The sequence below is a fragment of the Melospiza melodia genome, chromosome 16, assembly GCF_035770615.1.
Source record: "Melospiza melodia melodia isolate bMelMel2 chromosome 16, bMelMel2.pri, whole genome shotgun sequence".
NCBI lineage: Eukaryota > Metazoa > Chordata > Aves > Passeriformes > Passerellidae > Melospiza > Melospiza melodia.
In genome coordinates, this window is record NC_086209.1 from 16253246 (window position 1) to 16270708 (window position 17463).

General features: G+C 44.2%; 1 protein-coding gene across 4 annotated transcripts in view; it reads right to left on the reverse strand.

Moving 5' to 3' along the window:
* Positions 1-15570, reverse strand: part of RPS6KA6 (ribosomal protein S6 kinase A6) — a 36323-nt gene extending 20753 nt beyond the window's left edge. For 2 of the 4 annotated variants that reach the window (XM_063170810.1, XM_063170809.1), the window contains exons 1-5: positions 15477-15570; positions 7248-7307; positions 3574-3690; positions 918-999; positions 62-142 (exon numbers count right to left, since the gene is read on the reverse strand). In XM_063170810.1, coding sequence (XP_063026880.1) covers positions 62-142; positions 918-999; positions 3574-3690; positions 7248-7307; positions 15477-15551 — 415 coding nt within the window. In that variant the 5' untranslated portion in view covers positions 15552-15570. Of the gene's footprint in view, positions 1-61; positions 143-917; positions 1000-3573; positions 3691-7247; positions 7308-10870; positions 10893-14928; positions 14949-15476 lie in introns of those variants that run through there. The other 2 variants (XM_063170811.1, XM_063170812.1) reach the window with 2 other exon arrangements.
* Positions 15571-17463: the final 1893 nt, after the last annotated feature.

Consider the following 17463-nt stretch of genomic DNA (forward strand, 5'->3'; position numbering starts at 1 on the left):
GGGAGAGCAGGAGCAGCTGTGGCCTGAGGCAGGGGAGGAAGGGCAGAGCACAGGGACCCACCATAGTGCAGTTTGACGATGAACGGGTGGTTCACCTCCACCAGGATGTCGCGCTCCATCTTGGTGCGGACCCTGTCCCGAACTGAGGGAGAGAAACAACAACAGTGGGACACAAATGCATTTAGTAGCACACAGAAAGGCTCTGCTGGCTAAAGGAATCTCTGCCCTCATCACCTGATTTGTTTTTTCATGTTAAAGTCTCCCACAAAACTCCTCCTTTCAGACAGCAGGACTCTGGTTTGTTTCCTGCCTGCCCCAGCTTTCTTCTTTGCCTCACTGCATTTCCAGCACATCCCCATATTTTGAGATAATCCATACTGCTTTCAAGAAAAAAACTCTTATCTACATTCCCAACTTCAATTTTTGAATTAACTCTCTGTCCTGAATATAAAATATTTTTAAGATTACTTTTTCCCCTTTAACAGTAAAGCTCTATTTACACACAGTGGACTCACACCCATTCAAGTGTCTCCTGAAAGCCAAAACACTGAATTAAATTGTTCTGGCTCCTGGAACAAGGGAATGACTTAATTTTAACCACAGCAGAGTTCTGACTTAACAAAAGACAAAAGGAAAACTGTTTATGAAATTAACTTGTTTTCATATAATGAAAAGTCTAAACAGAATTAAATAATCCAATTTTAAACTTTGAAAGAACATTTCTGACCACATAATTAAAGCTACCTGGCCAGATTTAAAATAGTACTTAAACATGAACTTACAAGTTACTCTAAAAAAAACCTCCTGTCAGAGAAGAATTTTGAACTCACTGACAAATATTTAGGATTAAAAAAAGCTTTTAAATACAGGTGCACTAAACCCCATTGTCCAAAGTCTCAGTTGAAAGACAAACCTACCTTTTAAAGAAGCTTTTTTCAACACTTTCATTGCATAAAGCTGCCCAGCATCAGGCCCAATTATCTTCCTCACGAGGAAGACCTGGCAATACAAAGCCCATTTTTAAATCACTGCAAGCTTGGTAATCAAACCCAAACTCTCACAAAGCATTTGCGAAGCTCCCGTTAATGTCAGGCAGCTTCCAGTGCTCTGCACCAAGCACACACCTTTAAAGGAAGAGCAAAATTCCTTCATCAGACCAGAGCTGCAAAGCACCAAGCTCTCTGAAGCATGACACTGCCCAGAAACTCTGGATTCTCTCCTGATTTATCAAAGAAGTTCTTACAGAAAGATGTTTCCTTCTATCACTTTCTTGGAGAATGACAATTCTGCCCGGTCTGCACCTCCCAAGAGGTTTTTGAGGCTTAAGACCCAAGTCTCAAATATCAAACATTCATTTTTATTAATGAATTCTGTACAAGTGGTGAGATGAAAGCAAGGAAACCTCACCATTTAAGATCAAAGCACCCTTTCCCTCTGGAATAGCAACTCCAACAGGTTTTTCTACTTTTTCTCTCCAGAAGAGTTTTAAAGATAGATGGGATACAACTTGACACTGAGAAAAGCATATTAGATAAAACACTGCACTACAAAGACATGGAGCTACACTAATTCTTAACCACCAGATCTTCCCATTTACAAAATGGTTTGATATGTGCTCCTACTTCTACATTGCTGTTCTTGTAATAGCAATTTTTAGTTATGGATTAATAAGTTATGTTTACAAAAACAAAAAACCACAACATACAAATCACAAGAGAAAGCCAAGAGCTCCCTACAATTACCTCTCTGATCTCACCTTACCCAGTCTTTCATTTACAATTAATTTATTTATATCTAGAAATTATATCTATTTTTTCAATGATCTTGTCAAATTTTCCAGTCTAGAATCAGAAATTCAAGCACTGTTATGACTAAGTTGTACAAGGTTGGGAGAGGGGTTGTTTTTATTTTAAGCTCTGGTTAGAAGAAAAATATCCTGTTTCAAGGTTGTCTGGCTTTTTGTTTTAATAAGTTCTGCACAATAACTGACCTACAACAGTGCTCTCCTACAGGCCAAGGTGACAGAAAATAGGGAGAATTTAAACACCAGCAACTAAGAAAACAGCTGGAGATTAATACAATCACAATTATAAAATATTAATAATAAGTACATAGTAATATTTTAGTCTTAACAACAAATAATTTGTGAGAACATGAGGAATTCATGTGCAAGTTACAAATTTTAGCTAGTATAAAAATAGTGCAAACTACTGAAGCACCACCTATTTAATTTGCAGACAAATCGTCCAGAACTCCAAAGGCACATCATTCGTGAGAGAATGAAGAGAGAATTCAGTAATTCAGGAGGTTTAACCCTTTATTTCTGTGGAGTTTAACTCTTTATTTCTGTGGGATTATTAAATCCTGCACTGATGTCAATAGCAGGTTCCAGGAAACCCCTCCTGGTGTTTGCCAAACCCAAAGGAAGGAGCCTGGGAGTAGAAACTGGGAAGAGAAAACACCATGAGGGCAACAGGCACTGACCCTCCTGTTTGTTTTCTCTTTTCACAGGAAAAAACAGAGCTAAGAGCTCTGAGCTCAGGTGTGCAGCACGTGGAGAGGCACTGCCAGCATTCCAAAGCCTCAGAGCACATCTGGCCCAGCTGTTGGGACTGCAAACAGGAGCCCTCCTGAGGCTTACAGAACCCTGAGCTCTGGAAGCCAAATCTGAGGCAGGGCTGGCTGTGCTGAGCCCTCAGGTGGCTCCAGGCATCTCAAATCAGGAGTAATAAATATATGGAGCCTTTTCAGGCTCCTACAGCGAGAAGTGTGTGAGGGAATTGGCAATGAACATTATCAGGTAAAGAAATGTTTCTGCAACCTCAAAATACTGAGAAATATTTCAAGTCTGTTCTCTAAATCATCACTTGTGCACAGAATGCCTCCCTAATGTCAACTTCTTCCCCTCTCACTGTATTTTATGCAGAGGTTTGTTCCTGCCTAGAGACACACAAAGAATCAGCAGAAGAACAGGAAAATGGGAACAAATGTAAAGCTGATTGACTACTTTAGATGTTGCAAAAGATGTAGTTTGAGACTGGTTTTAAAAAATTAATTACCTTCCTATACACTAGGATTAATATTTCAGCTACTGTGTTTCAACACAGTGACAGAGATCAGATTTTCAACTTCATTTCTGCAAAGTGACACCCAGTGGCACATTACAAAAGGAAAATATTGTAACAAAAACTCTGCCATATTTCTTCTCTGTGCCATTTGAATAATTTGGGTCTTTTAGGTGGAGATCACTTGATAAATACAGCAAACTAGAAAAAGTAAGTAAGCTGGGAAATCTATTTCAGGTTAAGTTCCCAACTGCCACAATCAACTCTTCTGTAGCTACATAAATACAGATTTTGTGTCTTGAAAAAAGCCAAATATTCCCAGTATGTCAAGTCCCATCACCAAAAGACAAACGAGCATTTCCTTCAGAAGGTTCTGCCCATGGCTCTGGAGCAGGGCTGGGAATGGATTCGATTACTCAACACATTTTCAAACATTCCCAGCAGCTCTGCTGGCCACTGTTTCCCTGGAATGTCTGGACAGGTCTATGGAACAAGTTTATCATCTTACCTTTCCAAATGATCCCTGGCCAAGAACCTTAAGTAGTTCAAACTGTGCTGGGTCTGCTTTCTCACATCCTTCTTTCACATGATGTGTAATAGGAATTTCTTTCACACTTCCTTCATCCTGTGATTTCAAAGCAAACAAAACACAACAGTGAGCAGGCCTGCAGTAACTAAGTCTTGTTAAAAGTGCATGTAAATACCTGGATTTTTCTTTCTTTAGTTTTATTTTAGTAAAATATTTAAAATTCTAATAAGGCTTAAAGAAAAACTGTTCAAATGAAGAATTTTCCCATCTATCTTTTCTTAAACAGATGCATCTAAAATTTCTAAACTGAAGGAAAATTTTCAAAGAATGCTCATTTCCTTTTGCCATAAATATTTCAACTACAGAAAAGCTGGATTATTTTACATGAAAGGAAAAAATGCCCAGATTTTTAAACCAAGACTTCTGAGCTTCACCTCTGCTTAGCAGCTTTAGTTTTCCCAGTGATTACTCTTCTCATCTTTCCCCCTTCCTGAAATAAGTCTTAATGAAAGCCAAATTGAATTTCATCATTTGGGGTAATTATTGCTTTTCACAGCAGCAAATAATAACTCTGGTCATCCATTTGTAGCTGGAGGAACAGGCAGCATTTGAAGACCATAAATAAGAGATGAGTCATCTTAAGGACTCTGAGAATTCTTGCATCCAAGAGAAGAAACAGCTCTGGGGTGCAGAGCTCCTGGGAAGATTATCCTGTGTGGGGACCTCCTTCAGACAGCTGAGGGTAATTCTCAGCTAGGTGAGTGATTTAATGTTCTGACTGTCTCATGTGCCTCTCACCTTCAGCAAAGCAGGGCACAGCAGCCCCAGTTGTGAAAAGACAAATGTTCCTGCTGACACAAATCCCATGATGGATTGCAGCTTTTGTGGTGTAAGAGAAGTTTCTGAGAGCCAAAACAAGCAAGGTGTCAAAAGAAGCACCCTTGGAATTAAAACCTGAGGCCCACAACAGCAACCTCAGCTTGCAGGTGGAAAAGGAGCAACACCCTCAGCCCCAGCAAGAAAACCAATAAAATTCTTGTACACAACAAAATCACAAGTGAAAATCCCATCTGATTTGCATGACTTCACTTTTGGGGCACCAAATGATGATCAGCTGTCTCCTGTCCTCTCTTCAAGCCTCATTTAAAAGCTTCTCTTAGCAGAGACCAGAAAACCTCCCCACCAACCTCCTGTGAGTTACAGCCCCTGATGAGAAGGGCAAGCAGCACCAGGAAAGGACCTGAGCACTGATGAAACAGTTTTGGAAATAACATCATTCTGCAGTCAGGTGAACTTACTGCCCAGAGCTGAGCATTAAAACTTCCAATCAGATTTATCACAGCTCATACACAAGGACCTGGATGAAATTCTGGTTTTACACAGAAATTCAGAGTAGGAATCTGCTCATCTGAATTTGTACATGCTGCAGTAATTAAAGAAAAAAAAAAGAAGCAATCATCACACTGCATTAATTGCTTCTGCCTTAATTGCTTTGCTTGTCCAGAGGGGGAAAGAGAGTCCAAACAAACATCTTGGTATATTCCCAAACTGCAGTCCAGCTGCTGCTGCACACCAGTCCCTTCCCCTCCCCTCTCTTATTTCATCCTCCTTCTGGGAAAGGCCTGTTGGTGCTGCCTGCTTCCCACACAAGGTGGGTATGAACACCAGGCACTGCTGGAAAACAAAGTGAATTCTGTAATGCACAACCAAGCCACTTTATTTCCCTCTTTGGTCACAAACCCTGATGACACACTGTAAAATCCCAACTTGCCCTCATCCATGCCCCTTGGTGACTGTCATTTATGCTCTCAGAACACAGATCTGTTCATTTTCCTTCACTTTTTAAACACATGCCTAATTTAAGGCAGGTAAGAACAGCAGCATTTTGAAGCCATCTGATGACAGATGAAAGCAGCAAGTTGTCTAATTACACACCAAGTTGTACAACAGACTTAATGGCTGCTTCTTGCTATGAAATATGTAAATATTCTATTTAGAAGCCTTTTTTCTTCACCATCCTAATTTGTATTCCCTAACACCGTGAAACTTTGCATGAGAAAAGCTCTTTAAGAGTTCAGCCTCTCCTGTGTTTATCACCCACCTCGAGCCATTAGCCTGTGACATCACACGTGGTTGCTGAGGAGACTGAGAGGATTTCTAAATGTGAACTCAGGAGAGAAATGTTTTCCATGCAAATAAAGACTAACTTGAGATGGATGAAATGAGTTTTTTTTTTTCTATAAAGTGTTTTATCTTCACAAAAGATGTCTATATAATTTCACTTAACTACCATTAAGGTACTAAAAAATGGCTTGACTGAGGTAAGAGACCTTTTCATCACCACCAAGGAATGAGCACACAGAGCTGAGCAGCTCCAAGCCACTTTCATTTTCATTTCTACCTTGGCCTCCACGAACTACAAATTTGGTTCTCTCATTTTGTGTTCTGCTGCTTGAGCAGCAAATTTCTTCCCAAGCTGAGGCACCAGCTCCCACCCAGGGGCCTTGCACAAGAGGGAACTCAACCCTTCCCTGCTCCCAGCAGGATCTCCAGGAGCCAGGGAGCCAAAGGAACACTGGGATCAGTGCTGGCTTTGTCACAGCTCCCTGGAATGTGGCTCCAGAGCTCAGCAACCTCCTCATCCTGTTCTAGAGCAGTAGAAAACTCAGACAATCCTCTGCTCCTTTCCTTGCTACATGTGAGACCACTCTGACAATTGATTTACCCACTCCACACCAGGAAATGTCCAGGCAGCACGAGGGTCTGTGCCAAGACTTCATTTCCAAATCCCTTCCTTATAAATGCTGCTACTGTAGCACAAAGCAGTGGTTACAGCTGGTGATAAAAATGATTTATGCCACAATCCCAGACCGGTTTGGGTCCTTAAAGCCCATCCAGTGCCACCCTGTCATGGCAGGGACACCTTCCACTGTCCCAGGCTGCTCCAAGCCCTGTCCAGCCTGGCCCTGGGCACTGCCAGGGACTCTCTGAGCAACAGAAACCTTTGTGACCCTAAACACAAGGAGGAGTGTGCTGAGAAATGCTGGCCAATGTTCCCATGGGCACTCAGGCATTCCACCACACACAGGTGAGCCTCAAGTTTAGTGCAAGGTTTAACAGAACACTCAACTTCAGCATCTCCTGAACAGGCACTGGGCAAAACCCACCTCAAGAGGGGCTTACCTGGGATGTTTCTCCATAAAAGCACAATTAACACACTGGTGTGCACATTAATTCTGCTCTAAAAAAGCAGAAATAAATACCTTTGAGCTGAAGGTACAGCAGCTACACTGAAAACTACCAAGGCAGGACGAGTGATTGCAGCAAGAGCAGCATTCAGCACTCTGTGTGAAAGGTCCCAGGCTGGCCTGGGCATTTCTGAGGGTGAGGGATCCACAAATGCCCCCTCCAGCACAGGGAATGTTTCCATGAATCTCTGCCTCCTGCAGCAGAGTTCCCAAACAAGGCATTTACCACAGTCCCTAGCCAGGTACTAATTTCCAAAGCCATCCTTGAGACTCAGAGTCTCCTCAGATATTGTTCAATGAAATGATGGGTTCAGAAGTTATTAAAGAGCAGGGAATGCAGCAATTCTGCTGCAACAGGAGGTCATGCTAATGAGTGGCTGAAGAGAGCAGGACTCAAACACTTACATGGTAGGAATATGGTTCACCTTCTTCCATAGGCTCATCTGCCATTTTAAGGCCATTTAACTGCAGGGAAAAAAAAATAAAGAAAAAGAAAAACATCATTAAGACCCAGCAATTTCAAATTAATAAGAGTTCAAAATTTGACCAATTTACATTTCAGAGCATACAAGTGAGAGCTGGTGCTGGGGCTGCTCTAATTTAAAGCTGTAGTTTCAAACAAACACTACTACTCAGTAGTTATATTTAGCATCTCCCTTATGTATCATTTAGCATCTCCCTTTGTAAATGCCATCATTATTATTATTATGCCAGTGTTATTTAATTGGGATTAATTTAAAACTCCTTTAAAAGCTAGATACCACTCCTACAAGATGACACTAATGCAGAACTCCTCAGTTATGCATGTAACTTATGCTGCAGATGCTTTTCAGAAACCTAGAGTTTTCTAAGGAAAATTAATTTGCAGTTTAAAGGGAAAAGATGCAAAAGTGATTCCAAGGCTTTTTGAAATTACCAAACCCACAGCTGCAGAGAAAAAAACCCCAAACTCAGTTTAAGCACTCTCTAAGTCACAAATAATTCAGTGCTGAAACTGAAAAAAACAACCAAAACCCAGAAATATGAAGGACATGTTCTGTTCAGACATGCAAAGCAGTCATTAAAAACTGGAAATACTTGACAAAAATGGATGAATGCCATTATGGATTTTGCTCGTAATCATTGCTAATTTATTTATATATTAATTGTTCAGCATCTCTACCTTTATATGGCACAGGTCTCACATTAATAGTAACTAGAAATGACATAAGAAAACTCCAACTTTTTTTTCTGAAAACCAAGTTGAACCAATTAAACTCCTAGGCTGGGTAATGACTTTTTTTGGAATATGGTGTTGCTGTCAGCATGGGAGTTGGTAAAACACAGGAGTGCAGAGAAATCCCCCCAGATTCCTGTGCTCACAACCAAAGGCAGAGTCTGGAGGGACAGGTGGGGCTGCAGGGACAGGTTTGTATCACATCTCTGTCACCCAGGCAAACCCTCAACCACTTCCACTGCTGCCACAGACTCCAGTTTGGAGTAGAGCTGTCAAGAGTTAATTCACAAATTAATGCTTTTGATAAAATTAAATCTCCAGTTTTTGTAGCAAGATACTGGCACTTATTTTTGGACTATATCCTCACTGGGAAAAAAAAAAAAAAGACAAAACAGAAAAACAGAACAAGGAAATAGCACAAAGCTTCATTTATTTTCACTGCACAAGTTTCTATTTACCATAACTCAGTTTAACCAATGTACCTCCAACCCAAGCCCATCATTCATCTCTCATGTGTTGCCACCCCAGCTCTAACAGCCAAAAATCACTCCTGCATTACCCTGGATCCAGAAACCAAAGCTACTCATTTGCTACATAACTTATTTCTTTTTTTGCATTTTTTTCACAGATTAGACAGTGGGAAGGACAAGACACTCACTATGGTTGTTATTGTACAAATTAACTGAATAAATCCAGCAGCAACACCAAAGTTCAGCCCAGCTCTGACCTCCATCCTCACTTCTATGCAATTTCTTTTCACGACACCATAAATTACATTCAAGTGTGAAACAATGTGATGTCCACCAAAATTATCCAAAAAGCTTTTTTGGAACTAAACTGGGTATCTACTGCTGATGCTCAGAAATATAACAACATTGTTCCTTCATGGACTTCAATTCAAAGTGATTTTATTGTGCATTTCACCTTTTCTTTCTATGAAGATGGGCAACATTTCCCAAGTTTTGTTACTTAAATGTAAGCTCTGGAACCAACACCACCAATCAGAAGAACTATAGATACACTAAAAACATTACAGATACAAAAAATGGGGCTGGAAGGGGGTTGTGAACCCAAAATCAGTGTGTTATTTCATCTAGGTTGTTCCTGAGAACACAGTTTAATGCACTTTCAACTTGCTGGCAAATCAAGTGCACTAAAGCTATTGGATTTTTATGGCAGGTAATCATCTTAATTAACAATTTCCTATCATACACTTTTCCCCTTCACTGTTGCTCCTTGGTTTGTGTTTGTTTTTTCCTGTCCAGTCTCTCTGTACTGATACAGACTGGGACACCTGCCAATTTCTATGCTGTTCAAGGACATGAAGCTGCTTTTATTGCTTGATACACACAACTACACTTTTGCCATATTTGTTTATGAATCCTGGTCACTGTCCATTAAAGAAAGCCAAGGAACAAAAATCTGCAAACTTGTTGGAATAGAACCCAAAGTCTGGTGGCTTGTTAAGTAATTCAGCTAAAAAAAGTCAATGACAAAAATCAAATCATTACTGTCTTGTACAGTCACTTAATTGGCTGAGTTTCAATAACCAGAAGCTGGCAAAAAAGAAAAGTGACAGTTAATACTTATTTCCCACCTCTGTGGAAACCAGATACAAAATGCAGCTCCCACAGCCAAGTGAGGCTCCTTTCAGAGATTTATTCATGAATATTTATGCACAAACATATAGAACAGAATGATTTTAACCTCTAAGTCATTACTTACTAAATAGCTACAAATGCACAAATTTATTATTGAGAATTAAAAAGCACAGCTCTCTATAAAAAGAACAGGTGAAAGAAGCCAATACTAGGATGGTGAAGGAGATTTCTTCATCTTTCAGTCATTCTGCTGTTCAGTGCTGCTCAAGTCCTACAAGTGAGCATTTTAAATATTAACTGCCAGGAAAACACAAACTGAACTCAGACTTTCAGGCAAACACTGACGACACTTTCCAAACACACAATGTGGAAATGACACAAAGTACCCCAAATTGTTGATTAGTAAAAAATAACAAAAGGAACTATGTAAACAGATGAGCTCAAAGTTTAGGTCAGAGCACCTGGCAGGTCAGACTCTTCTGCAGAGGTGCAGGCTGAGGGAGCTGCCTCCCAGGGAGAAGGGGAAAATGTGCCTCTGGATTAAATACATTCCATAGCTGGGACCATCCCTGTTATCCTGGCAGCAGTGTGCCTCTGGATTAAATAATCCCATGGCTGGGTTAATTCCTGTTATCCTGGCAGCAATGTGCCTCTGGATTAAATACATTCCATGGCTGGGATAATTCCTGTTATCCTGACAGCAGTGTGCCTCTGGATTAAATACATTCCATAGCTGGGATCATTCCCTCTCCCTTGGCAGCAATGTGCCTCTGGATTAAATAATCCCAAGGCTGGGACCATCCCTGCTCCCTTGGAGAATATCCAAAGGGCTGGGAAGAGGCTTAATGACAACTGCACATGTTCTTCCTCTGACTAGAACAGCAGAACAGAGTATTCCCAGTATTACCAGAGATTGAAACCATCTTCCCCCCCTCCCATATTAAGGATGTTTTCAGTGTTTACATGGTAAATTCCTTAGGACTTGGTGGGTCTACAGGTTTTGGTTGAAAGAGGCCAGGCAAAAGGTCAGCAAAAATGCCTAATCCCAGGAAAAGCAGTGGAAGATGTAAAGCAGGTGCATCCTGCCCTGGTTTTAAATGTCTTTGCTAAGGGATTCAAACAGAATTTAAAAAATTCTAGAAAAAGCAGAACTGGGAATTTTATCATCATACTATAATTAGAAGTAAAAAGCAATATTCAGCAGCACTCACCTAAAATCTTGTCTGGCTTCAAAGAGGTAAAATTCTACCCAAGGGTGACCAAGAGCTCCTGTCTCCTCCACAGCTCCTCCTTCCCTGGGCTCCTTTGGGAAGTTTGGGGTGTTCCCAGAGCTGCACCCCAGTTCTCCCACATGAACACAGGAATAATCAGTTTCCTTCCCCACAAACAGAAGGAAACCTTCAAGTAGTTATTTCAAAATATTTGAGTGGAAGCTTACATCAGAAATCCCAATTATGTCAAAAAGACTTGGAAAAAAAAACCCCGACAGGACGACCACATTTGTTCCTCATTTATTCTTAATTACATCTATAGAGAGTTTGCACCATTAATTTAATTAGCAACACACTGGCCTACTGAGGATTTCCTGAGATAGGTCTGAGGAGTCTGGGCACATTCCCTCCCCACCTACACAAACTCTGGGCCAGCCCCACTCCCTCAATTCCCCCCACAAAGGGAAGAGGCCTCTGAACTCCCTCACACCCCTGAACACACCAAGTGAAAAAGGAGATAAAGCAATCTAAAACACCTGAAACCCATAATCAGTTACTAGGGAGAGCTACAAAGTTCTTTTCCTGTGGCAAATAAATCATACATTCAGACAGGACACCAAACCTTCAGCAACATATAATTAGTGATTTTAAAAGAACATTTTGATCCTTTCCATTATCAGATCAAGGGAAAATTACGTGTGCCTCCAACAAGTCCCAGCTCTGACAAGACACAAAGCTGACCCCAAGCACAGGGATCATTGAATTAGCACAGGACTTGCACAGGACTTGAGATCTTTTCATTCCTGCCTATGTACATAACCTTAAATCAAAGGGCACAAAGCAGCCAGTCTCCAAATTATATTTAATGGCAGGTAATTCTGGAAAAGGATGAGATTTATACTTGAGGAAAGCAATTATCTCGTATTTTATTCTTAATGTAGTGAAGTACTACATAAATAGCAGAATTCTAACTGTGATGGGTAAACAAATCACATCATTCTTTGGATTTAGGGTTATTGTGGAGTGTTCCCAAAGTTATCCTGCAGGAAGCAAGGTGAGCTACCTGCAACACACTCCTGGATCTGCTCAGAGACTCAGAATACTACAGCAGATTTCCAAAACCAATTTCAGAGGTGGTACACAAACCCACCATCGTTATTACTGTATTGCAGCACTTCTCAGGGCATAAAGACACTCATTGTTTTCTCTTTAAGAGCATTACCCTGCACACATTTTTTTTTAAAGCCAACTTGTTCTCCAAGACCTTTACAAAATCCGAACATTGTAGCAATGGCTGAGGCACTCAAACGAGGGGCAATGTTTTACTTTCTCTCCTGACAGAACACCAGGCGGTTGTGGAGATTCTGAGATGCACCGAACTAGGTAGAGCTGAGTCATCCACGTCACTGCCAGTAATTACTCACAAAGGAGTTATGCAACTCCTAGCACTGACAAAATTCAGTGGCCTTTGACAGACCGGGCTCAGATCGTGCTCCAGAGATGGGACTGAAAACACTGGCCAAAATCAAAGATGTATTTATCTCAACTGGCAAAGGGAGCAGCTCATGCACAACAGCAGCAGAGCTCAGCTCATGAAAAATCCTTTTGGAGGGCAGCAACTTTCAATGCACTCCGTTTTCCAGCAGAATACTTTAGTTTGCAGTCACTTTTTTGTTTCACCCTCGTCTTGCTTGTCATAATCAGGCAATTAAGCAACTGGTTCTTGAAGTATTTATTGCAAAAGTAAGTATTTGAGAAGGAGGTTGCATTTATGCAATTCACAATATTCATGTCTTGCAAACAGCCATGTGCTTACAGCAATTACAGAGCTCGTGGTAAGTGCAATCCTCCCAGTTCAAGGGGCAGAAAGTGCCCAAAATTCTGTATTCAACCCAATTCCAATTATTTCTGTATTTCATTCAGCTTGGTCAGTAAATTGTTAATGTTTACTTTCCTGTTTCTTTGTAGACTGTAATTACATTTTCATAATCTACAACAGTTGATTATGATCAACACCCTCATATCTATTTTTATTACCATGGAAATACTTATTAATCCAATATCCAGGGGAAAAGAAATTCACTGAATATTTGAAGTCTTTAACAGCACAACATTGATCCTTCCTACCTAGGCTTAAGGAATTCCCAGAGCCACAAAACAGCTTCACAAGTGACACTGTCACAGGAATATAAACACATGAACAGCACAGCCCCAAATCCTCAGCACTTCAAAGAACCCCCCCCCCCCCAAAAAAAGGGCAAAATAATTCAATCCTGACCTTCAATAATTTCTTCCAAAAGTTCATGCTGCTCTTGTCACTTGAAGCATGAAAATTTGTTTCCTACTTTCAAGCTCACCTCCTTTCCTTGCCAGGTGTTTTTACTCCAAGTCAACACAAGTGCTACTGGAAATGCACTCACTGCTAATAACATAATCCTAAATTTAGTCAACATGCAGAGTCTCTGAGAAAACCATTTCTCGGATTTCTCCTCCTGTGCCACAGCTGATGGACAAGAGCACCAGAAGGCACAAGTTAATTTTCAAAATAAAAACCTATTTCACAGTAGCTCTGTTGACTGCAGCTCCAGCAAGGCCAAGGCCAGAGATCTCTCAGACTGCCAATACAAGGCTGTAATGAATACTATGAGCTACACTTAATTCTGTAAAATTTAAGAGAAAGGCCACACCACACCAAAATTCATTTTGACATAAAATGCACCTTTGCTGAATCCCCAAGGCACGTGGATGTAGAAATCCAACAAGTGAGAAGTGCAGCACACCCCTGAGATCACTAATGGAAAGGGTTATGACAACACAAGTGTTTGTTCCTGTCACTTGGGAACTTCACACTCAACTTGAAGAAACTGGTTTGGCACAAATGGGCTCTAAGTGCTGCTGGCCAACCCCAACACAACAAACACCTTTAAATCTCCTTTTAATCAGAGCACAACTGGAGGGGCTTTACACAGACCTTGTGAAATACAATTTCAAGAGTGACTGCTGCAAACAGTTGCCCTCAGATGTCACACACGCAGAGCCCTTTCAGCTGGACACCCCTGCCCGGAGCTCTGCTGGCTCCCCTTGCTGGGGGGGCTCATCCAGCCACGAAACGCCCAGGGACGCACAGCCCACTTCAGCTCCAACACTCTGCTCCTGATTATTTTACCACTGACACGCCATAATCTCCTAATATTTCCTCAAGAACTGATCAACAGGACCAAGAAAGTTCTCAGACCTTCGCTAAGTTTCATACCTCAATTACAACAAACTGCTTTTAAAACAATATGAACAAATAAACCTTCATACTTCAGCTGACTTTCTGATATCTGATGCACATCCAGTAATTATAGTACTTGGCAGTGGCATTAAAATCTCCAAATATTAAAAGCACAAAGAAATTTGGGGTTTGTTTTTCCCCTTTGAATTTTTATCAGGAAAAATAAATTTCACAACACCCTTTAAGGGACATCCTTTCACTCTTGCACATTTTGTCCTTTGAGATGGTTTTGCTACAGACCCTTTTCACTTGCAATAAGAAGATTCTGGTGCACAGAAAGCAAGTCTGACCAGTTTTAAGCAACTTTGTTTAGATAACATCTTTTGTGTGTCTAACAGACCTAGGTGTAATCTTTTATTTGTCATAGCTGACGATACCTGATACACAACCCTTCACTGCTGATTTCAAAGTGCCAGAGTTTTAATACTCGAGCACCACGTTCTGCTGAGGCACAGGAATCATTGCAACAGAACCAGTTTTACCTTTTATTTTCTTTTAAATTGCATTTGCTCCTTGCTGATGAAGCACCTCGAGCACTAAGCAATACCTCGAAGTCGTTCCTCGTTCTTTAACGCATTTAAGCACCCAAACCTCAGCCGGGCACCCCTGGTTCTCTCTGCTCGTTGTGTTTATGATAACCAACGCAGAGTTAAGTTATTCCACGTTTAAGCACCCAAACCTCAGCCAGGCACTCCTGGTTCTCTCTGCTCGTTGCGTTTATAGTAATTAATGTATAGTTATTCCAGGAGAAGGCAAAGGCACCTCCGTAGTGACAACCTACCTGGATGCGCAGCCACGTTAGCGCGAGCAAATTTCCCGCAGAACTTAAAGTAACTTTTCACAGCAGCTACGGCCATAAAAGTGAGTTCCCAACCCCTCGGATGCTGCGTGGGGAGGGACACCTGTGACACGAAGCGGCCGGGAGGCGACACAAAGCCCCGGCCTCCCCGGTGCCGCTACCTCCACACGTGTCACGGCCCGCGCCCGGGGGGCACGGCCGGGCCCGGGGCGCCCGCGGGGCTGCGCGGCGGTGGCGGCGGCCGGGCCCGCGGGACGGCGGGGGCGGGCGGGGGCCGCGGGCTGCGGGCCGGGACCGAGGCCGGGCGGCGGGGCCGGGCAGGGCAGGGCAGGGCAGGGCGGGCGCGGGTCGCGGCTGTGCGCAGGCCGGGGGGCCGGGGAGGCGGGGGCGCGGCGGGCGGGCTGAGGGGGCAGCGGGGCGAGGCCGGCGCAGCCCCGCGCGGAGGGGCCGCGGGAGGCCGGGCCGGGCGCAGGTGCCGGCGGGGCGCGGAGCCGGCCCGGCCCGTTCCCCCCCTTCCGCCCCGCACTGACCTCGGCGCCGCTCACGTACAGCTCCATTTTGTGGCAGGGCTGCGGCTCGTCGTCCAGCGGCGCGCACGGCACCATGTCCCGGCTGTGGGGCCGCGGCGGCTCGGCCGCTGCCGGGGGCCGTGCGGGGCGGCGCGGGGCCGGGCGCGGGGCGCGGAGCGGAGCGCGGGGTGCGGGCGCTGCCGGCCGGCGGGGGCGGCGCCGCGCTGCGCTGCCCCGCGCACGCCCCCAACATGGCGGCCCGCGGGGGCGGGGCCTGCGCCGCACCGCGGTGACGTCAGGGCGGGACGGAGAATCCCCTGCATGGGGAGGGGGGGAATGACGCGTGGTGACGTCACCGGGGCTGCGGGCGGGCGGCGGCGCCGCCGCGTTGAGGGGGATTGGGAATGGAGGGGTTGGGAATGAGGGGATTAGGAATGGAAGGGTTGGAGATCAGGGGATTGGGAATGGAGGGATTGGGGATGGAGGGGTTGGGGATGAGGGGATTTGGAATGGAGGCGTTGGGGGTGAAGGACAGGTCTGAGGGGGAGTGGGGTGGCTGGATTGGGGGTGAGGGACGCAGGATGAGGGGGATTGGGGGTGAGGAACTGGGGTGAGGGAATTGGAGTTGAGACTGCGGGGACAGGTGTGAGGGGGATCACGGCTGAGGGGACGGGGATCAAGGGATTGGTGATAAAAGGGTTGGGGATGAGGGGACGCGGACTGTCAGGGATCGGCGCTGAGGGGCACTGGCTGCGCGCCCCGCACAGCAATGCTGTTCCACGGAGCTGACAGAGAAGAGGAAAAAAAAAAACCAAAAAAAAAAAAAACCCCAAAAGTTTCGTTCGGTTTTGTTTTTTTCGAACGTGCGAGGCGTGGGGACAGGAAGCGCGGGCGGCAGGGAGGCACAGCCCGCTCCCCGCGGGGCCGTGGGCAGCGGGAAGCGGCTGGGGCGGCTGCGGAGCCGCCTCACCGGGCTCAGAGCAAACCGGCCCCGGAGCCGCCTCACCGGGCTCACAACAAACCGGCCCCGGAGCCGCCTCACCGGGCTCAGAGCAAACCGGCCCCGGAGCCGCCTCACTGGGCTCAGAGCAAACCGGCCCCGGAGCCGCCTCGCCGGGCTCATGGCAAACCAGCCCCGCCGCCTTTGTTTGCCGGTGTATGTTGGGAGAGAAACACGGCAGCACTGCCCGACGGGGGCAGGAGAAGGAGCGTGCGTGAAAAAATAATATTCCCACTTCACCGTTTGATTTTAGGAGCTGGAATACACTAGATGATGCTGTCAAAAGTGTGGTTTTAAAGGCTAGAAAGCTGCCTCAATGACAGTTTGTATTTGAACATGCTGCATGACTTATCAATAAGCCCTGCCCTCCTAGATAAAGCAAAGGAAGACTCAAACCGTTCTTAATTGCCAAATAATTTCTATGAAGTGAGCACAAACAAGGGAACAAGCTGGTGCACTCCACAGCTCAAACACTTTCCATGCTGATTTTTTTGGCTCAGAAGTCAACCAGTGCACAGACAAGTGTAGGATGCTGTGCTGCTCCAGTCCTTGATTAGATCCCATTCCCAGTCCCCCAAAGGTGCCCATTCCCAAAGGTGAATGAAGAGTGAGTGTTGTATTGTGAATGTGCCACTGCAGCCAGCCGGCACCTCAGCACTTCCATTGCAAGTCTGTTTTTAAGGGTCTGGAACTCAACCATGAAAGACAAATGTTTTGGGGTGTGTACCAGGAATGCTTGTCCTTCAGCAAATAAAAATCACGTGAGAAAATGGAGGAGCAAAGTCACAGGAGTTGATGTCGACAGAGAATTTATGCTTTAAATATAGAATTGTTCAGGCCGAGTCACTCTATTTTTGTTGTGGTAGGAACAGTTTGCAGGGTGTGGGTGCACACAGCCATATCCCAGTGCCTGCACTGGTGACACTGGTGTGACCAAATCTTCTGTGAGGTTAGATCTGTACATACTTCATCAGTGCCATCATTTTATTTAAATACAAAGGAAATCAA